The sequence below is a fragment of the Nelumbo lutea genome, chromosome 5 (genome assembly GCF_056320005.1).
Source record: "Nelumbo lutea isolate HS-2025 chromosome 5, American lotus-T2T, whole genome shotgun sequence".
Taxonomy (NCBI): domain Eukaryota; kingdom Viridiplantae; phylum Streptophyta; class Magnoliopsida; order Proteales; family Nelumbonaceae; genus Nelumbo; species Nelumbo lutea.
Genome location: NC_142688.1, coordinates 52,392,826 through 52,419,766, shown reverse-complemented (window position 1 = coordinate 52,419,766; position 26,941 = coordinate 52,392,826). Strand labels below are relative to the sequence as shown.

At 40.5% G+C, this 26,941-nt stretch overlaps 1 protein-coding gene across 1 annotated transcript; it reads left to right on the top strand.

Annotated features, from left to right (window-relative positions):
* The first annotated feature begins 5,641 nt into the window (after positions 1 to 5,641).
* Positions 5,642 to 25,174, top strand: LOC148852402 (putative disease resistance RPP8-like protein 2). The gene is made up of 3 exons (XM_088945793.1): positions 5,642 to 5,798; positions 5,913 to 8,500; positions 25,043 to 25,174. The coding sequence occupies exons 1-3, from the start codon at positions 5,642 to 5,644 to the stop codon at positions 25,172 to 25,174; spliced, it is 2,877 nt and encodes a 958-aa protein (XP_088801919.1).
* The last annotated feature ends 1,767 nt before the right edge of the window (positions 25,175 to 26,941 follow it).

Below are 26,941 nucleotides of genomic sequence, written 5' to 3'. Positions count from 1 at the left end.
GCTCCCAAGTCCAAGACTTCGAAAACCCATTAAAAAGAGAAAAAATGTAAAAGAAAGAAAATTCAAATTAGTGTTCGAAGAATTCAATTATGAACTATTAATCATGGTTTTCAAAACCGGATCGGATTGGATGGTTGGACCGGAAAAATCAGGAACCGGTTAGGTGACCGATTTCATTTTTCTTTCAAACCAAATTTTTACAAAAACCATTGATTTGGCCAGTAAATCACTGACCCGGGCAGTTGAACTGTTCAACAGTTTTGATTGTTATTATTTTTTTAATTTTTTGTTAGAGCAGGCCAATCATTTGGTTCAAACGGTCAGACCGTTTGACCCAATAACTAGACCCCTGATCGGTTCGGTCTCCCAATCGATTTTAAAAACCTTGCTACCAAGTGGATGATCGAAGGCTGGTTGTTGATGTGATACAATACAGCCTATGAGATCGCCACCGGGACTTTGCAACATTAAACAATAATCCGTAGACCACAATCAGACTTTCCGATCAAGGGATGAGTTGCTTCTTCTGTTAGTCATGTTGTCTCGGTATCGATTTCATATCTGAAGCTAATGGGCGGCTTCCAGCAAGTCAGACTTTTCCACTGGGGGATGAGTTGCAGAAGTTGAGGAGGATTAAAACGGGGCAATCAATAAGCCAGATGTAAAGACAATTCAAGTATTTCTATGATAATAATTTCTTTCACTTTCTTTTTTTCCCTTTAGGCTGTATTTGGTAGAGGTGTAAAATCGAATAGAGGTAAATTTTATACATCGCAGTTCGATTTTGCAGTTATTTGATACGAAAATTAGTGGGTAAACTTTTACCTTCCTCTGTCCAACGGTTACCCGCGTCTCTGACTGCATGTCTTTGTCCAATAGTTTCCTTTGTCCAACGGTTACATCGATAAGACCTGTTCTCTCCCTTGTTCGCTTCATCTCCCCTCCTCTTCTTAGACTAGCCGAAGTCTGCGACCAGAGTCACAGGTAGCAGAGGATCCACTTTTCCTCTTGGTCAATGAAGAAGCGGAGAAGGGTTGGTCACCGTCCCTACCGGGGTTGGTCCTCTGAAATGGGTGGATTGGCGCACGGCCTCTGATGGCACGCTCTGTGGCCCTTGAAAGAAACCACTAGCTGTTGAATGAGTTAGTCACCGTCCCTACCAACCTCCGGGTTTGCCTCCCGTGTTTAAATATAAATTCAGGGTCTGATATGCTGGGTGGATAACCGTCTGATTGGTATGGATCATACTGGTCGTCCTTTGCAAACTTGATGGTAAGGCCGAGTTGTACTCGATGCTTCAGGCGTAGGGTATCTATGGCCGTTGCTCGCTCATGCCTATCAGCGTAAGCATTGCATGCTCACCTTTTTCCATCGAAACCCAATTTCCGTCGACGCCAGTTTGAAAATTTACACCATATAAAACCAAACATGATGCGTGTAAATTTTTAAAATCAACCGTCCTAATTTCCATCAATCATTAAATCGATTCACATTTTTCATAGTGTAAAATTTGAATTTATACATCAAACAAATGCAGCTTTATAGGATTTTCTTTCCTTGTTTCCATTTTAGAAATTTTAATAGATTCGATATATTTTAAGTCAAGATTATATATTTTTATAAAATATTAATTGATATTTTAATTTATATTTGATTCTAACATATTTATTATTACAAAAATAAAAATATTGTTTACCAAACATTTGAAAATTTAATATGTAGTTGACTTTTTTTAATGTTAAAATTTGAAAAGTAAAACTAGTAAAATAGAACATGCTTGATAGAGTAATTAAAATATAATAATTACATATGTTTTGTGCTTTGGATTTAAATAGAATATAAGATAATAATGGCTTTGTCCATGTACTAATTTGTAAAAATTTATATGATGTGTTTTGGAGTCTTGAATTATGAATTCTCAACAAAATTGTATTATATCCATACTTCCTTATATATTAGTTGTGATATTATTTCTTTATATCCCTCATTAAAGTATATATTTATTATGTATTTATACCTTAATTAATTCGTAACAATTTTGACCTTAAATTTAGTATTATTATGTATTTACAGAATTTGTAAGTATTTTTCTAGCATATCTAAGTATTTTTGTATATTTCATTCATAGCCATACATTTCCAAAGTGTATCCATATCTGTATCCAAGTTGTACTTGATATCAATATTAATCCTTAAATGTGGCGGAGACTATATATGTTAACCCTACCTTTACCCGGGTTGAGGGGATTGATCAAATCAGATGTTAGATCAAATGCCAAACTTATGAAATATGTTAACCCTACCTTCCACACAAAAAATCAAAATGACAGGATCATGGCGACAAGTGGATTGGTTTAGCACCCTTAAAAATTTAAATTGGCTGTATTAAAACAACTAAACTTTAGCCTAGGGGTGTCAAGGAAACAGGTTGGCTACAGGTTTGCCTCTACACTAATTCGGAAAAACTTTAGCTATTGGGGGCCTTTCGTTCCACTTCCAGTTCCTATGTTAATAGGAGTGGGACTTCTCTTTGTTCCGATGGCAACAAAAAAGCTTCATCGTATGTCGGCTTTTCCCAATGTTTTATTGTTAAGTATAGTTATGATTTTTTTTCAGCCAATCTGACTATTCAGCAAATAAATGGCAGTTCTATCTCTCAATATGTATGGTCATGGACTGTCAATAATGAATTTTCTTTAGAAATTGGCTACTTGATCAATCCACTTACTTCTATTATATTATATTAATCACTACTGTTGGAGTCATGGTTCTTGTTTATAGTGACAATTATATGTCTCATCAGGGGTGGAATTAGGATTTTCTTTTAAGGGGGTCAAAAAGTAATAAACATGGATAAGGGGGCCAAAAGTTAGTAAATATAGGTAGGGAGACCAAAATATATGTAAAGTTAAAATGGGTATTGTAGGGATTTTCAATGCATAGGGGGGCCCTGTGTCTCATGATCAAGGATATTTAAAATTTTGTGTTTATATGAGTTTTTCCAATACTTCCATGTTGGGATCAGTTACTATTGAGAGAATTTCTGAAAATGCCACGTTATCATGAGAATGGGTAAATTAGTAATTACATCTTAAATTATTTTGACTAAAAACAAAAGCATGACCATGAATAGGTGAATTACCCAGAGCATGCCCAGCCCAGAAACTGTTTCAACAACCAATGCTGTTGGACCCCAACAGCCAAAGTTAACCCACCCTAATCCAACCCTCCAGTGCTTTCATCAGAACCTAATCAAACCCAATTTACTAACTTCTGAACTTGCTCTGTCAATATACTGTATAAGGTTCGGTCGGATAGTCACCCACATGCAGTTTTTTCAATTGTATTTTTTATAATACATTTTAAAGTTTCAAAAACCGTTAATTTAAGTTTGAATTTGATCTATAGGTTCTAAGGTGTGGCTTCCTCAACAGGGAAAGATGAAAACCAAAACAAACATGGAAATAAATCTTAAACTTTAAGGATATACTGTTGAAAATAATATCAAATTACAAGAATACACTATGACATAGGGTATCATGATTGGTAGGCCAAGATAGTGAAACCCAAACCCAACTCATTTTGAAGCATAAAAACCCCAACCCAACCTTATTCTTGAATAAACTTGACCCTAAACAGCATTACATGGTTGGGTCATCCCAGTTTTACAATTTGACCCAACCTATTGATATCCATAGCATGGCCTACAATAATAGGGGGGGAATATTTGGCTTCTACCATGTTGAAGGACACGTGTCTTACCATAGCCCTTTTACATACTAATTTTAGGATTTAGGCTTTAGGACATAGGTCCCATCTATTTTTTTTGGATTCTAAAGGGGAAGTCGGTGAATGGGATTGTTGTTTGCATTGACTGCTTTCCCCATGTTTTTTTGTCATATTCATGTAAGATCCACGAAAAATTACGTTTCTTGGCTCTTAAGTAGGAAAGTAACTTTTTCACTTGAGGGAAAAGTTGATAAAACATGTTGTGACAATTTTACTTATTCTAATAATGACTTTTTATAGATAAAAGAATCATTGTATAATTTACCTAGAAATCAAAAGAACACAGATAAGTTCACTTGGGCTATATTTAGTAAATAAGTGGAGATGACAATTATAACCCTAACAATAATGGATGTATAAATGGCAAGAAAAACAATAATAGGAACCTTACTGTTACAAAGGAAACCGCCAGTTACTAGGTGCTGGGTTTGAAACCCGTTGCAAATTAGGGCATTATGATCCAAAAAATACATGGGAGAAGGAAAATGGGTTGGAAAAATGAAGAAAATGAAGCAAATAACATAAAGAAGATGGGGCTAAACAATGGGGTTTCACGCATGCACTTGAAGTTGTGAGTCTTGGGAAATTTCTGGTCGCTGCTCTTGGACATTTGAGTGGAGAAGACAATAGGTTCTATTGTCATTTGAAGAAGGGGTAATGCCTAGAAAATACATAAATATTTGGAGACAGTTTTGCCCCCCAAAAAAGAAATAAGTGCTTATTGAATAATCACTTAAAAAACCATCCATTCCTTGTTTACTTTTTTTAAGTATTTATTTTGAAGATGAGCACTTATTCTCTCCCCTTTTATCAAATGTTAATAATTGCTTATTTGACACTTATTGTATGGTACCGCTACTTATTTTAAGTACTTATTGAAATAAATTCATAGAATAAATGATACTAAACAAGAAATTAATTAGGCAAGTAAACTCACCAAAGTAAATAACTTTTTAAAAAACACATGAGGCTCTAAGGAATATAATTAGAGTTTAGATTTTAGGGTTAGGGTTTAGCGTTTAAAGGTTTAGAATTTAGAATTTAGATTTTAAAGTTTAGGGTTTAAGATTTAAGGTTAGTGTATAGGGACTTATGGTTTTGAGTTTAAAGGTTTAGAGTTTATATTTTAGTGTTTAGGCTTTAGATATAAAAATCAGGAGGTGGTAGGTCGCATGTCCTCCAACTTGGTAGGAGCAAAGCATTGCCCTTGTCCATAATAGGGATTATGTTGGATATATAAAATCCTTTATAAAGAACCACTATTTAAAGAATATATTTTGCACATAATTCTAACCGATATTTTTTAAGTTAAATTATGCACCTAAGGCTCAGTTTGAAAGGAGTATAAATACATATAAAATAATACAAAATACAAGATTTTACACTATAAATATACATTTGTACTTCCAAACTGAGTCTAAATGAATTCTATAAATTAAATTTTCAGTTTTAAAAATTCAATTCTTGGAATGACTTTTGAGTCTTCAAATGTGAATTTCAATAATTTTCAAAAGACCTGTTCTTATTATTCGGAAAATATATAACTCATTATATGTTATCCCTAAATAAATAAATAATATATCTGTGACGAGCAAGGATTTGCCCCTGGTTTAATTACCGAACAAACATTAGGCCCAAATTAGCTGACGTCCAGAAATATATAATAAAAACTAAGGCCTACAATTGTACTTGTAAGCTAATCTAATAGGTTGATGTTGTAAATTGTAATGGATGTTCAGGTCATTTATGTTGTAAACTCCGTTATGAACTGGTCCGCCCTCTGTTTCCAAACAAACAATTGGTTGGCAATTGTAGCCACCGTTTTTTTTTTTTTTTTTTATGATGATGCGAGAATGGCTTACGTGCTCAGACGGACGCAAGCACAAGATTCCCTTCTGAATAGTGTAAGTATAAAAGTGAAGACAGACTGGGTTTTGGAACAAGAATTTGAAGAGCCAAAGCTAGCTCTTGTTGCATTTCTTGTAAATAGCAGTAAAAGCAATGAGTTCAGTTCGTAGCATCAGCATGGCCATAGTCGGTCTTTCCTTTGTTGTACAAAAGCTTGGTAACCTTCTCACTGAAGAAGCAAACCTGTTGTCTGAAGTGAAAGACCAGGTTGAGCAGATGCAAATCATGCTGAAGGGGATAAACAGCTTCTTAGAAACATTGCATATGATGCTGAAGATGTGATCGACTCTTTCATCCTGAAAGTTGCCTCCATTCGTTGGAGGGGTGTTCAATCAGTAATCAAGGGGTACGCCTGCTACTTCAACGAATGGATGCTTCTGTGTGAGGTTGGGCTGGAGATAGAAGCGATCAAGAGAAGGATCATTTGCATCTGGCGAACTTATGGCATCAGGCCTCCTTTAGAAGGAGAAATGTCAACTCAACCGCCTTTAAGACTACCTGAGTCGAGACGACGGTCCGATCCTGATCCCAACGAGGAAGACGATATTATCGGCATGGAGGAAGAAGTAGAGACCTTGGTGGAACAACTGATGAAGCCGGAGGAACGATGCTGCGTGATTGCTATAGTTGGTATGGGGGGTTTGGGTATGACAACTCTTGCTAAGAGAGTCTATAGCCATAATACCATCAAGCCTCGTTTTGAATGTAGTGCATGGGTTTATGTATCTGAGCAGCACAGAACTAGGGATATTTTGAAGGAAATCTTAGAAAGAATTGACACTTCAACCAAAGAAGAGATGGAGAGTTATGATGATGATGATGATAATGAAAACATGGGAGACGAGAGTTTGGGGCTCAAGATTTACCAACAACTGAACGATAAGCGATATTTAATAGTTCTTGATGATATATGGACCAAAGAAATGTGGGATGATCTTGAATCTGCCTTTCCAGATGGAAAGAATGGAAGTAAGATCCTGGTTACAACACGCTCAATAAACGTTGCTTGGCATGTGGATCCACAGGGTCGTCACCATACGCCTCGATTTTTGACATCAGAAGAAAGTTGGGAGCTTATTCGTAGAAAAGCTTTCCCTGAAAATGGTGATGCTGACAGAAGCTACTCAACTGTGAAAGAGAATTTGGGAAGACAAATGGTTCAGTACTGCAGTAGCCTGCCCTTAGCGATTATTGTAATTGGAGGCCTACTAGCAACAAAAGAGGAGGAATATGGCGGGCAGGTAGTGTCCAACAACATTGTCAATGCCCAAGTTGGAGTAGAAAAGATACTTGCTTTAAGTTACTGTGATTTTCCGTACCACATGAAACCATGCTTTCTGTACATGGGCATTTTTCCTGCAAACTTTGATATCTCTACAAGCAAATTGTATCGACTGTGGATCGCTGAAGGTCTTATACCACTTGAAACCCTGGGAGATGATGTTACAGTGGAAGACATTGCCGAGATATACTTACAAGAGCTGGTCCAGAGGTGTATGGCTCAGATTTGCAGAAGCCACTTTGATGGCAGAATGAAAACATGCCGCCTACATGATTCCATCCGAGAGCCATGCCTACAGAAGGCTTCTGAGGAAAACTTCCTGAAGATTTTCGATTCAAGAAATGGCAGAGATGTTAATCCTTCCACATCCTCTTCTTCTCCTCCATTCCGTAGGCATGCTGTTCACTTTGTTCATGACTGGTATGTATCCAACAAACACCATCACTCATCAAATAGACACCTTCGCTCTCTTTTATTCTTCAATCCACTATCCAAGTGGAGACCTGGAATGGAGAATAGAAGAGTGAAACCCATTTATAGGGACTTCAAGTTACTTAGGGTCTTAGATCTTGAGGATGTGCACATAGGTTGCTTACCTGAGGAAATAGGGAAATTAATTCACTTGAGGTACCTGGGGTTGAGGAGGTCTTTTGTAAAGTATATTCCAGCGTCTGTAGGGAATTTGAAATGCTTACAAACCCTAGATTTGAAGAATTCTCCCGGTATCATTGGTCCACACAACCCTGTTGTAATAATTTCCAACGTGATATGGAAGATGGAGCAGCTCAGACATTTGTTTCTCCCTTCCTATGGACATTGTTTCCACCTCCGGCTGCAGACTTTGAGAAAGCTACAGACGCTTTGGGGTATAGAGGCAGGTCGCTGGATGGAAGAAGGTGGTGGGTTGGATAACTTCACCAGCCTTCGGAAATTAGGGCTACGTTCCATTACAACCTCGTCACAACAAATGAACCAGATACTAGAGAAAAGCTCCTCCATGACCAGTCTTAAATCCCTGTCACTGTCTATATGCAATCCTTCTGATCCTACCCAAAAGTTTCCAGATTTGGAACGTCTCTCTAACTTTTCTTCTCTTCGCACATTGCAATTACACGGTATGTTACAGTCGCTACCATGTAAATTTCCACCATACATCACCAAGTTAACCCTAGTATTCTCTAGACTCAGTTCAGATCCGATGCTAACATTGGAAGGATTGCCAAATTTAAGCTCCCTGGTGTTAGGCATGTTGACATATATGGGAGACAAAATGGTTTGTTTTTCAGAAGGGTTTCCTCAGCTCAGATTTATGAGACTGGAGGGATTGCACCAACTGCAAGACTGGGAAGTGAAGGAAGCAGCCATGCCCAAACTTAAACGCTTGGAGGTTGAAAATTGTTACAGGTTGAAGATGGTTCCAGACGGATTGGTGTCTGTTGGTACCCTCAAGGAACTTGAGATCAGAAGGATGCCAAGAGAATTCGAAAACAGGGTTGGACTTAAAGGAGAGGACCATTACAAAGTCAGTCACATGCCCTCCATTACGGTTCTGTTTACTCTCGATCAGAATTAAACCTAACATGGCTAAGACCAAACGCCACTTCTACTGGGTCATCACTGGTGAGTTTTGAAAGTATTTTTCATTAATTATAAACTTATAATCCTAGCTACAATTAGAAAATATTTACTTTCATATTAAAGAACCACAAAATATTAATCTAACTACAAATTAATTAGTACACATATAAAAGAATATCTAAACCAAAACTTTTACTTTCATATTGGAACCACTATTTGAAGAATTTATTCTATTTATCTCCACAGATGATTTTTAATTTAAGTTCAAATTTTTAGTTTCATTCATATAGTCACTTCCTAGAATGAGTTTTGATTTCCCCAAAAATGAAAGGAAATGATAGGACAGATCAGAAGTATATGCCTTCTCAAGATCATTCCTAAACTGTATAAAGGCCCGGTTTGACCTATATATATATGATCATCCCTATCAAGCTTGATTGAGGTATTATGACTGGCTTGGATGACTTTACAAATCTTGTATATAAGCAACCCTTTTATAGTTGTATACTAGTTAGCTCTTTTTATTTTATCAGTATCAAATCAAGTATTTACTTTGGCTATTTGCTTTAAAATCGTGTGGGTCCGTTTGGTTAACAGCGGGAATCCGAATGGGAATTGGAATCAAAATCCTTGGATCAAATTGGAATTGTCTTTTCCCATCACCTGTTTCGTGCAGACTGGAATTAGAATTAGCTGGAATGAAAGGGAGGGGCAAGTAATGACCATTCCCTCAAATGAGGGAATATCATTCCGGCAATAATAGGAATCAGATTCCAATTCGATCCAACCAAACAATTTGAATCAGAATAGACCATTACGATTCTAATTCCAAATCCACTAAGTCATGTTATGATTAATTATATACTTGGCATCTCCTTGCAGTTCAGTTTATGATTTCTCATTAATGTAATTAAGAATCTCTAAAGTAAAGAATTGAAGATTGCATTGAGCGTTAGACCCACTAAACCATGTTGGTCTTTCACAGGGATTGAGGAGATTTTGAAGTTAGAAAGTTTTAAAGGATTTGCAAATTGAGTGTTGTAAATTCGAGTGGCTTAATAGTTGGGAAATATGTGAGCAATAAATAAACTGTATACATGGAAATGTGTAATGTGTGGCCATGGGTTATCAAGTTTATCAGATGATTCAGATCAGCGAGACTCTGTGGACTATGGCTCCCAGCTGACTGATCAATATGATCCAAAGTCCAAACTTCTATGCCGATAACACCAGCCTGCCGCACTGTTGCTTCTATGCTTATGACACTGTTTTTTCTTGATCCTTGCAAAGGTTGAGAATGTAAAGAAATGTATGTGTTGAACCAGCAAGCTAATCACTTGTAGAATGATATCAATTGAGTGCATTCTATATTGAAGAAACCACCGTTCAGACAGCAAAAATGTAGTCGTCAATATATTTTATTAACTGGGACCCATGCGATGCATGGGATTTGTTATGCGAAAACTAAATAATAGAAACACATAAGAGTATATAATTGTTTTATGTTTTTAAAATTTTAAATAATTAATAATAATTTATATTTTATATATTATTTTTAATATTTTTTTATAATACAAAAATAACAATAATTAATTTCAGCTAGGGTTGTTTATCAAATTGATGAAACTGATGGACCCGATTTTTAGTATTTCCAGTTGGCTTGGTTCAACAATTTCCCAACTCGATCATGTTGGGTTAGTTTCGCTTTGGCCATTTGTAAACGGCCAAAATCGAATGCCCCGGTTTATATTTTAAATATAATTTTTAATACGGAAAAGTAGCAAAATTATAATATTTGTTAATCTAAAATATTTTATATCATAAATTTAATTTTTAAATATATATTTTAATAATGCCACTATATTTTTTTAATTTAATTTTTTAAGTTTAAATCTTTTGAAATGACTATCCAAACAAAAAATTGACCCAAACCTCATTAAGGTCTGGGAATTAAATTGACCTATCTAATTTAATGGGGGCCCTATAAGGAATAACAAAGGGGTTTGGGTGGGGATCATACTTCTTGTCCCCATTGGGGACTTGAATCCCTAAAAATCTTAAAATTTAAATTATTTTTAGAAAATAGATTTTCTTAAAATAAGGGATTCTTTTAAATATATAAATATTTTAAATATAATAAATAATATCATAAACAATATTTCTTAATCTAAAATATTTTATAGCATAAATTTAATTTTTAAATATATTTTTTAATAATGCCACTATATTTTTTTTAATTTAATATTTTAAGTTTAAATCTTTTGAACTGACTATCCAAACAAAAAATTGACCCAAACCTCATGAAGGTCTGAGAAATAAATTGACATATCTAATTTAATGGGGGCCCCGTAAGGAATAACAATGGGGTTTGGGTGGGGATCATACTTCTTGTCCCCAATGGGGACTTGAATCCCTGAAAATCTTAAAGTTTAAATTATTTAAAAAAAATAGATTTTCTTAAAATAAGGGATTCTTTTAAATATAAAAATATTTTAACTATAATAAATAATATTATATATTTAATATATATAATTGGGGTCAGGGAAGGGCAAGAAATTCATTCTCCATCCTCATCTCATCCCTGGTCAGGTATCCCTATCAATCCCTATCCTTGCCCCTGTCCTTGCCAAGGCAATCTCCATCCTCGACCCCATCGGGTCAAGGAAGCCAAGTACCCAATGGTGATAGGGAAAATTACCATCCCTAGGCTCTGCGTGATGCATGGGCTTTGTTAAACAAAATCCAAGTTGAAGGATCCTTGTTTAAAATTAAATATAAAAATATTATAATTATATTATTTAATGATTATATTAATAATAGCATTTCTTAATTATGTAACAAGTAATTAGAAATATTTACTAAATTATTTAATAATTATTATTTTCTAATAAATTTTAGAAATCGTTGACTTTAATAACAATTTGTTAAAAATGATAATTTGTTAACAATAATTACTATTTATTAATAATAATATTTTAATTAATGATTGTTACAATAATTATTATTAATTATGATTATTATAATTATTAATAATGATAATTAATTAATTTATTATAATTATTATAACTATTAATAGCATTTATTAATTTATTATAATTATTAAGAAATTAATAATCATTAGTTATTTCCAAAATTAACAATTTATTAATAATCATTAATTATTTATAAGTAATCCGGCTGGACTAAACCAGTTCCTGTAACATGTGCGATAGGTAAGGCCAAACACGAACCAACATCAAAACTCGGTCTTGATCAGGGTCGGAACCGCATTGGACTATGGACTATCCATAATAACTTCCTTCTTAACCCAAGACTCACTACAGTGTCATTCGACGGAGTGAGTAAAGTAGCGAGTCTGGCGTGAGGAACTCACCCATATTCCGAATCAAACCTTCAACTTTGCCGTCCGTCTCCTCTCTGCAATCCGATCCCCGGAGCTTCAAGGTAAAATGGGTGGACCTTTCCAAGGTTTCCTTTGATTGGGCATTGTCTAATGCCACCCATTCAAATTCCTACACTCGTTATTTGCTTAAAACCATTATGGATTCGGTGGCAAGGGAGTGGTTCAACTTGTGTTAATAATTGAGTTGAAGCAAAAACACTTGGACTGCGTTTGGAATCAGTGTAAAACGTTTTACACTGAATCAGAAAATTACTGTTGCTTTTTTGAAAATAGTGATGGGTGGAAGAGTGTAAAGTTTTACATTGAGAAAATGGATGTAATTTTTACATTGATTATCAATGTAAAACTTTAGAGGTGATGAGGTTTTACATATATTATTGACGTAAAACTACACTCCATCCAAATACATGCAAAATTGAACCGGAGTATACTTCTACATTGATAATAATTACACCCTTTTTCCAAATGCATACAAGACCAAACTGATGTAAAATTTACATCAGTTCTTGATTTACATTGCCTCCAAATGCAGTCTTGAGGATTGAAATTGGCATTGAAGAGTGTTGCTACTTGGAATGGCCAAGGACAACAAGGTAATTTCATCCTTGAACTCTGAAGGCTGGTCAAAGGCTTTGAGGGCTCAGAGAGGATGCTGCCAAGGCCGAGGTGTGTAAGCCGAGGTGGGGTGGTCTCCGAGTACGGTAGAAGCTAGAGGTAGATATCCAATCGCTGTTGGAAGACAGGAGCTCGTTAGAGGACCCCGGGTGAGAATCCAAGGTGGAATCTCTAACGGTCTACTTAGTACAGGGCAAGAAGAGAGAGAGAGAGAGCCCAGGAGAGGATCCTGGTGGGTAGCTCTAGGCTAGGGCAATTAAGGCAAGAGTTATATGATTCAGATCGTAACCCCCTTACCTAGAGGGGGGCACCCCTAATTATACTTGAGCTGCCTGGAGGTAGGTGGAGATGAATGCCTAAGATGGGAGAGGGCGGTCAACGGTTTTGGCAGGACCATGTGATAGCGTTGTGGTAGGTTCCGTACAAAGGGTGTAGGGTAACCCCTGTTGTAGCAGATCCCGTTCCCTACTCTAGCGCTCGCGGATTGGGCCTCCTAGCCTCGAATGGGCTGGGTTGGGTCACCCCACATCATTTGCCCCCCACTCCCGAGACCGAGGATAAGAATTTGTTTTCGATCGAAGGGAGCAGTAATGGTGAGTGCCACTGGGGCTAGTAGCCAAGGTGTTCCTTGCAGTGGTGTCCTTTCCTACGTCTCTACTTGGTTCATCTTCACGAGTCAGACCGAGGACCAGAGGGAGCCGAAGGCTGTTTATGAAAGAATGGTAGGATCCATCTAATGGACGCCATGAAGGGTGCGGAATGGAGGGCGAATTTCAAAAAAATTTCCTACGTTCTTCCAACTGGGAATCATATTCCCTAAATTTAGAATACATTATTCAAGGATCCTACTTGAACCATAAAAAAACCAGATCTGAACCAAAAGGAAACATGAATGATTATACCTGATCCAGAGAAATAATATCTCCCAAAGTTGGTGTTCACGCCCAAAGAAGAAACCAAGATCCGCTCCTACTGAAAAAGACACAGCTGTGGATGGAAAGACCAGCATGGTGCGTCCTACACACTGGATTCTTCACAAGAACCCTCTGTAAACTTTGAACACCGAATCTTTTTATCTTTCTTGCAAGACTGTTGTCAAGAACTGATTTCTTGACTTCCTGTTGCTGCAAAGATCCAATCTTCCAACAGGGAGTGGCGGCGGCTGAAGGAGGAGAAGTCTAGCGATGAAGAGGGCAGAACTGTCTCTTCTCTTTGGAGTCTGTGAGAGATCTGATCTCAATAATGCAGGATGTGTTTCTTGCTTACTCAAACGCCCTAGTTCGAAATCTGATATTTTTGCTAGGGTTTTCTCCTCTTTCTTCTTGATTAAGAAACCTCCCAATATTTTTGGGAGTTATCCCAATCAAAATCAGTATTTGGACAGGGGTTAATCTTAATCCTATCTGCAGATTAAGTTAGTTAACTCCTGATCTTATCAGGAGGTTACCAGATTCAAATCTAATTTGAATTTGGTCTCTTAGAGTGGATAAGGTTAAAGACCCAATCCTTTTACTAACATTAATCTCAGATTCGCCCCATGAACTGGTGATCATATCAGTCTAGTTCGAAATGGGCTTTTGGCCCATTAAGTGTTCAGTGTTTAACCAATTTCCAATCTGCTGCCCAGTTGGGCTTCTTTGTATGACGTGGGACCCAAGCATTGATCTACACACCAGCCACATGGGTTCGGCCCAGCCTTTATTACAAGGCCTAGCCGAATTCACTGAAAGGCTCAGTGACCCCCTTGAGCATCACATGGACCCTATGGGCCCAACACTTACATTAAGTGGTCCCTGGGCCAAGCCATCTTATAAAAACCTAGGGACTGTGGGCAGGTGCAAGATTATCCCATCAGGCATTATCCTAAACGGTCTTACACTTAACCTGTTAGCCCTTAATGATCAAGCACAGCCCGACAAGAGAAGACCTCTCTCTCGGCTGCAAGGAACAGTGCCACACTCTATACTCACATGGATCCCGGGAATTAAAACCTTTTGCAAATCTTTTTTTTTTGAAACCGTACATATACATGTATATATATATTAATTCTGCAATACAAAATTCCAACTATTGAAATCAACTTCCGGTAGTTTAGTTTCCATCAGAGAGAGTGCATTCCGGATCATTACTATTGTCCGACAAAAGGGCTGATCCTATCACTATGACCACTCACACAGATGAATTCTCAGACTACCCCAACATGTCCAGGTTTTGACCTCTACTAAGGATCTCACTGATTGACACATCAAAGACAGCCCGATCTGACACCTAGTGATGTGTCATAATCAAGTCTAGGGGTCAGGTGTAACTTTTAAGTTTTGCCCATCTGTCTCCAAGGTCTAGGGCAATACTGGAAATCAGGTCCGGTTCAAGGGTTCAAGCAATACCATACTGCATGTGCCTTGGGTCTTGCCCTGATGGCCAAAACAAGCCATCCCAACACTTGGTGGCACATTAGTATCAGCCTTGGCAGGATAAATCTCCATAGACTTATCCAATGGCTGTGAACATTTAAAACTAACACAAGTTTCTATAAGTGTCCAATTTTAGGGTCTTATATTGAATTACACCAAACAACATGAATCAAACATGCACTTTAATTTATTTCCACTAAATAATAAAAGTACATCAATTCCAATTAAAGCTAAGGGCATACAAGACTGTCTAACAGCTCCCATTTGCACTTAGGTCCAATTTGGTACAAGCCGGAGTCCCATACTTTCCATGTGTTTCTAAAACACCTTCTGTGTTAGTGGCTTAGTCAATGGGTCTGCCACATTATCCGCTGATACTACCTTCTGAATTAGGACGTCCCCTCTACTAACGATCTCCCGTAGTACATGGTACTTCCTCTCGATGTGCTTTGACTTCGAGTGGGCCCGAGGCTCTTTAGCTTGGGCGATCGCTCCATTGTTGTCACACAACAACGGGATGGGTGATGTGCCGGACGGAATCACTCCCAATTCGTGTATGAATTTATTCATCCACACAGCTTCCTTGGCAGTTTCACTTGCGACAATGTACTCGGCCTTGGTTGTGGAGTTTGCAGTGGACCCCTGTTTGCTGCTTTTCTAGCAAACAGCACACGATCCTATCGTGAAAACATACCCAGATGTAGACTTTCTATCATCTGGATCCGATTGGAAATCAGCATCGGTATACCCCAGAACTTGTAGTGAACTACCATCGAATACCAAACAAAACTCTTTTGTCCTTCGAAGGTATTTAAGTATGTTCTTCACAACAGTCCAATGCTCCTGCCCTGGGTTAGCCTGGAATCTGCTTACTACACTCACCGCCTGAGCTATGTCTGGGCGAGTGCACAGCATGGCATACATGATTCTCCCTACGGCTGAGGCATAGGGAACATCTCTCATGCCCTCAATCTCCTCAGAAATCTTGGGAGACATCTTCTTGGAGAGAGTTACTCCATGTCTGAAAGGAACATTTCCTTTCTTAGAGTTTTTCATGTTGTACCTTTTGACAATTTTGTCAATGTAAACAGCCTGGGATAATCCAATTATCTGCTTCGATCTATCTCTATAGAGTCGAAGACCTAGTATATATGAAGCTTTTCCAAGATCTTTCATGGAGAACTGCTGTGACAGCCATACCTTGACCGAAGTCAACATTCCTACATCATTCCCAATGAGTAGGATATCGTCCACGTACAATACCAAAAGGGTAATCTTATCTCCACTGGACTTCTTGTAAACACAGGGCTCATCCGGATTCTGCTCAAAGTCAAACGTTTTGACGGCAGAATCAAAATGGATGTTCCAACTCCTACAAGCCTCCTTGAGTCCACATATGGATCTATTTAGTTTACATACCATGTGTTCCTGACCAGCAGCAATGAAGCCTTGCGGCTGCTACATGTAGATATCTTCACTAAGATCTCCATTCAGGAACGCGGTTTTGACATCCATTTGCCAAATCGCGTAGTTATGGTATGCTGCTACAGCTAGCAGGATCCTAATGGATTTAAGCATGGCCACAGGCGAAAAAGTTTCCTCATAATTGATGCCTTCTTTCTGAGTATACCCTTTCGCCACCAAGCAAGCTTTGTAGGTCTCAATCCTGCCATCGGGGCCCTTCTTCCTCTTGTAGATCCATTTGCAACCAATTGCTTTTACCCCGGAGGGCGGATCTACTAGAGTCCAGACTTCATTGGTCTCCATCGAGTCCATCTCAGCTCTCATGGCCTCCACCCACTTCTGGGAATCTATGTCTAACACAGCTTCCGCATAAGTCACAGGATCCTCTTCACTAGTCAAGGCTTCCACCAGGAAGGTATCCTGGTCATAACCATATCGGACAGGTGGTCTGGATACCCGGGTGGACCTTCTAGGTTGGTCACCACCTGGAACTTGTGGGACATCTCCCACTGCTCCTGAGCTCTCCTCATCAAGAACTATTTCCTGACGGTGAGTGTCCATGATGTATTCGGATTCTAAGAATTGGGCGTTTCGACTGCAAAACACTTTCTGCTCACTTGGGTCATAGAATAGATAACCGACTGAATCCTTTGGGTAGCCTATAAATAGGCAACGACTGATTTTGGATTCCAACTTGTCCGCACTTGTTCTTTTAACGTGTGCAGGACAACCCCAAATCTTCAAATGTCTTACACTTAGTTTCCTTTCGGTCCATAGTTCATATGGAGTTTTCAGAACTGATTTGGCTGGAACCCGATTCAGTACATAGATAGCAGTCTCTAATGCATATCCCCAAAAGAATGTGGGTAATTCTGAGCGTACGAGAAGTGATCGGACCATGTCCAACAAGGTCCTATTCCTCCTCTCTGAAACACCGTTGAGTTGAGGTGTAGCAGGAGGAGCTAGTTGTGACACTATCCCATTGTCCTTTAACTAGTCCCTGAATTCGTCAGAGAGATACTCGCCACATCGATCCAATCGAAGGGCCTTAACTTCTCTCCCTAACTGTTTCTCGACTCCCTATCTGAACTCTTTGAACTTTTCAAAGGATTTAGACTTGTGTCTCATTAGGTACACGTAACCATATCGTGAAAAATCATCAGTAAAGGTGATGAAGTACACGTGCTGATTCCGTGTCCTAACACTCAGGGGACCACATACATCAGTATGTATTAGGTCAAGTGTGCCTACAGATCTTTCAGGCTTACCGTCAAATGGTAGCTTAGTCATCTTACCTTGAAGGCAAGGCTCACAAGTGGGAAGACTTTCTACGGTTAGAAAACCCAAAGGACCATCCTTTACCAGTCTTGTGATTCGGTCAATACCGATATGGCCAAATCGGTAATGCCATAGGCACATGGGATTAACTGTATCACGATTCCTTTTCTTGGGATTTTCGACCGACGTAGTTTTGGTTAGGTTAGTTTCTAGAAAAGGATGTAGAACATAGAGACCATTCTCCAGTTCCCCGCATGTGATGAATTTGTTATTCCGTTTAATAATAATTGTATTACTAAAATAAACAGTATATCCATCAGCACACAGTTTAGAAACAGAAATTAAATTTCTTCTCAAGTTCTGTACATAAAGACAATCTTTAAGTACAAGGACTCCTCTAAAAACTAATTCTACGGTTCCTATCGCAGTAGCTGCAACACTTGCAGTCATTCCCAAGAATAGTGTCACTTCACCATCACTCAATCTTCTGCTAACTTTGAGCCCCTGTAGTGAGTTACACGCATAAGTTGAAGCCCCGGAGCAAACACACCAAGACATAGAAGTAACTAACATATTAGTTTCTATGACACAAGTTTCGATGTTACCTTTCTTAGATTCCAGGTAGGCAGGATAGTTCCTCTTCCAGTGGCCGGTTTGTTTGCAGAAGTGACAGACATCAGATGCCTTGTTCTTCTTTTGCTTCTTGGGTTTGGCAGTTTTCTTCTGGGTCTTCTTTGCCTTTTTCTTTTTCTTTCCCGATTTGTTAGCTTCAGCAAGCATAACCACATGCTCATCATTCTTTAAAAGACCCTCGGCCCTCTACAACATATTGCTGAGTTCCTGGACGCTGACATTCAGCTTATTCATATTGTAGTTCATAGTGAACGCATTGAAGGAAGAGGGCAAAGAATTCAGGATGGCATCCACTTGTGTGCCAAGATCTAGCCCGGATCCAAGAGCTTCAAGTTCGTTAATGTATCCCATCATCCGAAGACAATGGTCATGAACTTTCTGCCCCTTGGACATCTGCGCGGTCATGAACAATTTCAGGACCTTCTGTCGAGTAGAACAGTTCTGCTCTTCATACATTCTTCTTAGACTGTCTAATATGTCCTTGGCAAGTTCGATCTGATCGAACTGCCTCTGTATTGAGTTGTCTAATGAGGCAATGACAAAGCAGCGTGTTAGGGAGTTCTTATCCTCCCAATCTTGGTAGTCCCTCCTACGGGCCTCAGAAGCCCTATCACCCGGACGTTCCGGGGTAGGATTTTTCACCACATTATCTAACTTTTTAGAAGTTATGACCAGCATAAGATTTATGTACCAGTCGGCATAGTTTAGGCCCTTAAGCTTGTTATCGTATAGAAGCTTTGCAATTTGACTATTTGCCATTTTCTGATAAAACAACAAACACGTTAGTCCACAACCTTAGTTTGATTCATGTTACCTACATAGATATGGCTTTTAATCTATGTTCCATTCCCATTTATTCATCTCTGAGATTTTCCCTCCTTTCTCAGTGACAGAGACGACGGAATGTCTCTGGAAATGTGGGAAATCACATAGGGTGCCTGAAACCAACTGTTTCAGCTGCATAACCCCACCACCTTTCTGTGACGGATCATATCCACTCATCAAATGAGTTTCCCTTTGGCCTCTGTCAGACAAGGTTCAGAGCCATTTTCAAGTAAACCTTTCTGTCCAGTGAATGCACACCCATCATGTTCAGGTGAAGCCCCTCCTACATCGGTCTATGATGCCCCTATCATCTAATGAAACACTCTAACAGATCTAACAGCAAATGGATAGCCCAATTTTATGGTGTGTTTCCTCATTACTGATGGACCCATCATTGTGCTAATGACGGAAGGCCTTTAAAGAGTCCATCAAATGGATCTCCCTATCACACGCACTCATATTTGCTTGGAGGGAACAAAATTACGCCATAGTTCTAATTTAGGTCAAACCAAAGTGGCTCTCACTGACTTTCATAAAGCCAGATTTCTGGTGGGCCTCAATCGGATAGGGGTTCCGTACTTATCCCTTTTCAGGGTTGTGGGGCCCACCAAGTAGAGAGGGGTCATCCAATGACCTTAAGGGACACCATGGCAATGATGTGCATTCAGCCATGGTGTGTGCAAGAGCCACTAACGAGTCAACATGGGCCAAGTGCTTATGGCTCATGGTCGTAGCACATCAAGCATCCAAACATCACATGTAAAGGAAGAATTGATCCAATCAATTAACTGTTGTAAAGCCCATCGAATAGTCCATTTAAAAAACTAAAGCATTAACAATTAATGTTTACTAGGTGTATGGGCAGAATTGTAGTTAGCAGTTCGGCCCATACAACTTTTCTCACAATAATGGGCTTTTGCAGTTTTAACCCTTTAAAATTGGGCTTTATAGGTGGGCCGAATTAGTTCTTGTAATTGAACATCAAATTTGGAATAACTAGTGTGAGAAATATGGATTGAAAAATAGCCCCCTTCGAATATCAGATTCGGTCCAAACAGTTTTGGTCCAATCTAGTCCGAAATGGTCCAAAACTGATTTTCAATTCAAGAATTAATTCAAGAGAGATATGAAATTAATAATTTTGATTTTAGACAATCACAAATCAAATATGGATCATTCGTACCACCTGCAAAATAGAGGTTAATCATAAAAGTTACAGTTTCATAAACTGTAAATCACAGTATGCAATTTCTCCATCTGCAAATCTCCAGCGCCGCCATCTTCTTCCTTCTTCTTTAATCAAGAAAATAAATAAAAAACAGAAATCCTATTTCTATTAATTAATTACATTCTTGATCAAATCCTATACATTCAGTCTAGAAAAAAAATTATTTACAGACCGAATAATAATAAAAGAGAAAAAAAAGGGTGCGCAGACTATCTGTGCCAAATCTGCACTGCGATCTCCAGGTTCAAACAATCCATTAAATTAAAAATAAATAAAGAACAATTCAAAATAAAATTTTGAATTTAACAAAATTAATTTCAGATCAAACACCCTTAATAAAAAACCATTTCTTGAAAAAAAAGAAAGAAAGCAATCTGCGTAGATCTTGACAGAACATCTTCTCTCCATCTGCGCAGGGTCAGATCTGATTTTCTTTTGGTTCAAGATTCGAACCTATGGCTCTGATACCACTGAAAGAATGGTAGGATCCATCTAATGGATGCCATGAAGGGTGCAGAATGGGGGGCGAATTTCAAAAAAATTTCCTACATTCTTCTAACTGGGGATCATATTTTCTAAATTTATAATACATTATTCAATGATCCTACTTGAACCATAAACAAACCAGATCTAAACCAAAAGAAAACAGGAAGGATTATACCTGATCCGAAGAAATAATATCTCCCAAAGTTGGTGTTCACGCCCAAAGAAGAAACCAAGATCCGCTCCTGCGGAAGATGACACAGCTATGGATGGAACGGAACCAGCAAGGTGCGTCCTACACAATGGATTCTTCACAAGAACCCTTTGGAAACTTTGAACACTGAATCCTTTTGTCTTTCTTGCAAGACTGTTATCAAGAACTGATTTCTTGACTTCCTATTGCTGCAAAGATCCAATCTTCCAACAGGGAGTGGCGGCGGCTGAAGGAGGAGAAGTCCAGGGACAAAGAGGGCAGAACTGTCTCTTCTCTCTGGAGTCTGTGAGAGATCTGATCTCAATAATGCAGGATGTGTTTCTTGCTTACTCAAACCCCCTAGTTCGAAATCTGATATTTTTGCTAGGGTTTTCTCCTCTTTCTTCTTGATCAAGAAACCTCCCAATATTTTTGGGAGTTACCCCAATCCAAATCAGTATTTGGATAGGGGTTAATCTTAATCCTATCTACATATTAAGTTAGTTAACTCCTGATCTTATCAGGAGGTTACTATATTCAAATCTAATTTGAATTTGGTCTCTTAGAGTGGATAAGGTTAAAGACCCAATCCTTTTACTAACATTAATCTCAGATTTGCCCCATGAATTGGTGATCATATCAGCCTAGTTTGAAATGGGCTTTTGGCCCATTAAGTGTTCAGTGTTTAACCAATTTCCAATCTGCTGCCCAGTTGGGCTTCTTTGTATGGCATGGGACCCAAGCATTGATTTACACACCAACCACATGGGTTCAGCCCAGCCTTTATTACAATGCCCAACCGAATTCACTAAAAGGCTCAGTGACCCCCTTGAGCCCATCACATGGACCATATGGGCCCAACACTTACATTAAGTGGTCCCTGGGCCAAGCCATCTTATAAAAACCCAGGGACTATGGGCAGGTGCAAGATTAGCCCATTAGGCATTATCCTAAATGGTCTTACACTTAACCTCTCAGCCCTTAATGATCAAGCACTACCCGACAAGAGACGACCTCTCTCTCGACTACAAGGAACAGTGCCACACTCTCTAGTCACATGGATCCCGGGAATTAAAACCTTTTGCAAACCTTTTTTTTTAAACCGTACATATACATGTATATATATATTAATTTTGCAAAACAAAATTCCAACGATTGAAATCAACTGCCGGTAGTTTGGTTTCCATCAGAGAGAATGCATTCCGGATCATTACTATTGTCCGACAAAGGGGCTGATCCTGTCACTATGACCACTCACTTAGATGAATTCTCATACTGCCCCAACATGTCCAAGTTTTTACCCCCACTAAGGATCTCACTGATTGACATATCAAAGATAGCCCGATCCAACACCTAGTGATGTGTAATAATCAAGTCTAGGGGTCAGGTGTAACTTTTAAGTTTTGCCCATCTGTTTCCAAGGTCTAGGGCAATACTGGAAATCTGGTCTGGTTCAAGGGTTCAAGCAATCCCATACTGCATGTGCCCTGGGTCTTATCCTGATGGCCGAAACAAGCCATCCCAACACTTGGTGGCACATCAGTATCAGCCTTGGCAGGATAAATCTCCCTAGACTTATCCAATGGCTGTGAACATTTAAAGTAACACAAGTTTCTATAAGTGTCCAGTTTTAGGGTTTTACATAGAATTACACCAAACAACATGAATCAAACATGCACTTTAATTTATTTCCACTAAATAATAAAAGTACATCAATTCCAATTGAAGCTAAGGGCATACAAGACTGTCTAATAGTTTAGGCCGAGGACCCATGAAGCCGGGGGGCCCGAAGGAGCCCCAGGATCCGTGCACGAGACCGCTCTCCAGTCGATCGATACGCTCATTCGTGACCAGTGGGTTGCTTTGCATGGACTTCGCTAGTCTGTCTTAAGTGTTGTTCCGTCTTCTGAGGGTGAGCGCTTGTGGTGCGGCGCGGTTGGATCGTAGGTGCAAAGGTGCTCCCTGTCCGTTGGATCTGCGATAATCCGAGCAGTTGCTATCGTGCCGTTTCGTCTTCTGAGGGGGACCATCATGCGGTGCACTATTATTGGACCGTGGAGGTAGTGGCTTATTAGCCGTTGGATCTCGAGAGATCTAGGCCGTTCACTCTTCTTTAAATAGCGGCTTCGATCATGGAATTCTTGTCATTTTGCCTCCAAGCGTTTTCGTTCTTTGAGTGAACTCAGCTCCCAGATCTTCTAGTTTTTGACACTTCATCTTTGCTCCTTTTTCCTTCCACCTCCTTTCTAGGTAATCAACAATGTCTTTCTCAGATTCCAGACCTGAGTGCTATGAACTTCCGAACATATCGGAAGGGAGCTTTACTTGAACCCCTTCTCCCCTTCCCCCCCGAGTCCCTCCGTCTTCGTGCTCTCTCGGCGCGAGGTGGATGTGCTCCGATCTAGGGTAGCCTATGGGGGAGCTGAACACATCTTCCAAGGCCATGACCCTTCCTGTGAGAGCGCGACATTCGTGACGCTAAGGGAGGATGAGGAGGATCAAGATCCAGACCTCGTGCCCAGGAAGAGGGTTGAGAGTGCTACCAGGGCGATGACCGAGATGGACCCTTCTTGTCCAAAGTTCAATGGTTCTCTGGACTAGGATCAGGTCAAGGCCCTGACCGTGCATTATTTCATTCCCTCATCTTACGGGGTGAGGGTGCTTGAGTCAGACAATTGGACGTGGACTCCCAAGGAGGGGGAGATCTGCGTTTGTTAGCATTTCCTCCAATTTAGTCTTCGGTTTCCCTTACATCCATTGATCTTCGATTTGCTAAGGATGTATGGGATTACCCTTAGTAGCTTATGCCCAATGCAGTTGGGACCATTGTGGCGATGTTAGTGGCGGCTCCACTCTAGGGCGTGGAGCTGACGCCGAAGCTCTTTCAAACAAATTTTGCATTGAGGAAGCATTCTTCCTAGGCGGGTATTTTCTATTTCCAACCCCGTAAGTCCAAGCCTGTAGATAACCTCTCTTTCGTACATAACTGGAAGAATAAGTATTTTTTCCTATCTTGTCGCGAGGGTTGGTCCTTCATATCAGGGTGGGGAGAACCCCATTTGTTTGCGGAGAAGTGTGTCCCCTTACCAGTTCAAAGAGTGACGATCTCGCATGGCTACTCAACTTGGGGAGAGTCCAAGCCTAGCCCTTGGTGGAGGAGGAGATGCCATTAGTTTTTGCGGGGCTCAGCCCTGCTCCCCTCGGTAGGACAGGCTACGCCATCTTTTTCCATGTCTTCCTCATCGTTTGCTCTTATATAGTGGTACTAACCATTGCCTTGCTTGCAGATCTACCAATGGATGCCCAGAAGAGCATAGTGGAGCGTGCCCGTGCTATGTAGAAGGTAAGGGCGAAGACCGATGGTTAGACCCCTTTGAGGGCCATCGTGGATGCTCCCGCCTTGAGGGAGAAGGTGCTGCCCCGATGAAGGGGGTACAGCTCAATAGGTCCCATCCAAAGGGACGAAGACATAGGCCCTCACCAAGGGAGCTTCTTCTTTGGCTCCCACTAAGGGAGCCACCTCCCAAAACATCGTGAAGGGGAAGGGGCCTGCCGAGGAGGCCCAACTGGGGCGCGTGGAGCAGGCGTCGCAACAGCCGGTCGAAGGGTCAGGAAGGCCTGTTGAGGAGGCTAAGAAGACCAACTGGGGTAGGAAGAGAACGGTTGAGGGGCCTGTAAAGGGCCAACCACAGAAGAAGACTGCCCACGGTGCAAGTTTTGTGGATGACGTCTCCGGTAGGCCGTATAACAAGCAAATGGGGGTTGGCTCGGCCTTGGTGAGTGGGGCCTTGTTATCTTGGGACCACTTCTGGATGTTGGGGATGGTCCCTGAGAAGCTGTATAACCAGGGATTGTAGAGCCTGGCTGAGGTGACAATTTATTCCTTCTTCTTTTGTCTCCCTTTCTCTCTCTCCCTTTTTTTTTGTGTTGACAACTTTCTTCCGTTGCAGGTCTGCCTTCACTACGTTGGACTAGGGGACCAGTTGAAGTTGACCCTGACCAACATGGACAAGCTGGAGGCAGAGAAGGAGAAGCTTCAGCAGACGACCACCCATGCTATGGAGAAGCAGAGGGAGATGTAGCGGGTCACCGTGGACGAGTAGAAGTTTTGCAAGGAGGCCGAGGAGAGGCTGAAGAAGACATTGGACCTCCTCGCCAAGGAAGAGATGAAGAGGGCTCGGGTTGAGAGCTTTATGTCTGAGGCCAAGTGGCGTCTTCATCAGGCCGAGGTGGCCACCTCCGAGGCGAACAAGCGAGTAGCCGAAGCAGAGAAGAGGGCCAAGGAGGCAGCGAAGAGGGCTGCCGAGGCCGAGGAGAAGGCAACGGGTGCTGAGAAGAGGGTCCAAGAAGCAAAGAAGTGGGCCAACAAGCTGGCTGGGGCTGCTTACGGGGCTTACTTGGATGGCATCGAGGACACCAAAAAGGCACTCCTAGTGGTGCTTCTGGATTTCAACATTGAGTCTCCGAAGGTGATCCTCAATACTCCTAAAGAGGCTACTGACTCTACGCTCCCTCCAGCTAGCGGCAAAGCTTAAGTTGGGCTTCCTCCCTTTTTCTTTTTCTCTCCTTTTTTTTTGTACATGCACATGTATTCGGCCTAAGGAGCTATGAGACTTTTTGTAAAGCCAAAGGAATACTTAAAATGAATGAAGCTCAGTGAGCACTTTTTGACGTCTTGTGTGCTTGTGTTCTCACTACGTTGCTATTTTTTGCATTGCTATTCTTTGTATTGTTTTTTCTTTTTTGTTTTTCTTACACTTGTGCTTTTGCTTCATTGTCGAAGGGTCCTTGCCCCTCCAAAGGGTAACTGTAGAGTAGGACCAGTGTAGTTCCCTTCAGTTTGTTCTACTTTGAGCGTCAGGAGCATGGCAAAGGAGTGGCCGAGGCTCCGAGGCAGAGTCGGGGCTTATTTGGCCTAACACCTTTTAGGCATTCACTTAGGCAAGGCTGAAGAGGCCTGTGATAGGGAGAGGCCAAAGCAGAGCATGGGCCTTGCTTGGCTCTCTTCCCTATACTTGTACTTAAGTAGATAGCCAAGTGACTTGTCAATGTAGAGTGGGTTATAGGGTGAATTTGGGCTCGCCTAGCTCTTGCACCACCACACACTTGTCTCGATGAGGTTGAGCGCAGTGCTCCGAGGTGGCCGACTTCTTTTGCTGGTAGCATCGAGTGTGAAGGTTCAAGAGGTTAGTTGCCGCCGAGACAGGGCGTTGAGGAACGTAGGGCCTTAACCATCCTGGTCTGTTCTGATGCGTTAGGCTTTTAGCTAGGGTGTTCGCTACTTATTCCTTAAGTCTTGGCACCGGTCTAGCAGAGGATACGGTCCTCAGTGGAAGATATGCACCCGTGCCAGTCGCAAGGCCGAAGAGTTATTAGAACTTAGTAGGTACATGCACTGAACACTGAGGCGAAGAGGAATTTTGCTTCATTTACCCATTGATTACAAAAGATATTACAATCATTGGTAGTACATTCGGAGGTTTTCCGAGTTTTGTGTCCTAGGTACAGGTCTTCCATCTAGGTGCTCCAAGTGAAAAGTGTCGGGGCCAAGGACTCGCTTGATTCTGTAGGGGCTTTCCCAGTTGGGGCCCAGCTTCCCTACTCCTGGTTCGGGTACCATGACCTTTCTAAGGACTAGGTCTCCTTGATAATGCCTTTCTTTTACCCTGGAATTGTAGTAGCGGGCCACGCGTTGCTAGTAGGCGGCTACCCTTATGTGCGCTTGTTCTCGGGCTTCTTCTAATAGTTCTAGATTTTTCCTGAGGGCTTCATCATTTGTGGCTTCATTGTATGCTTCGACTCAGAGTGTTGGTTGGCCGATTTCTGCTGGGATTACTGCTTCTGTGTCA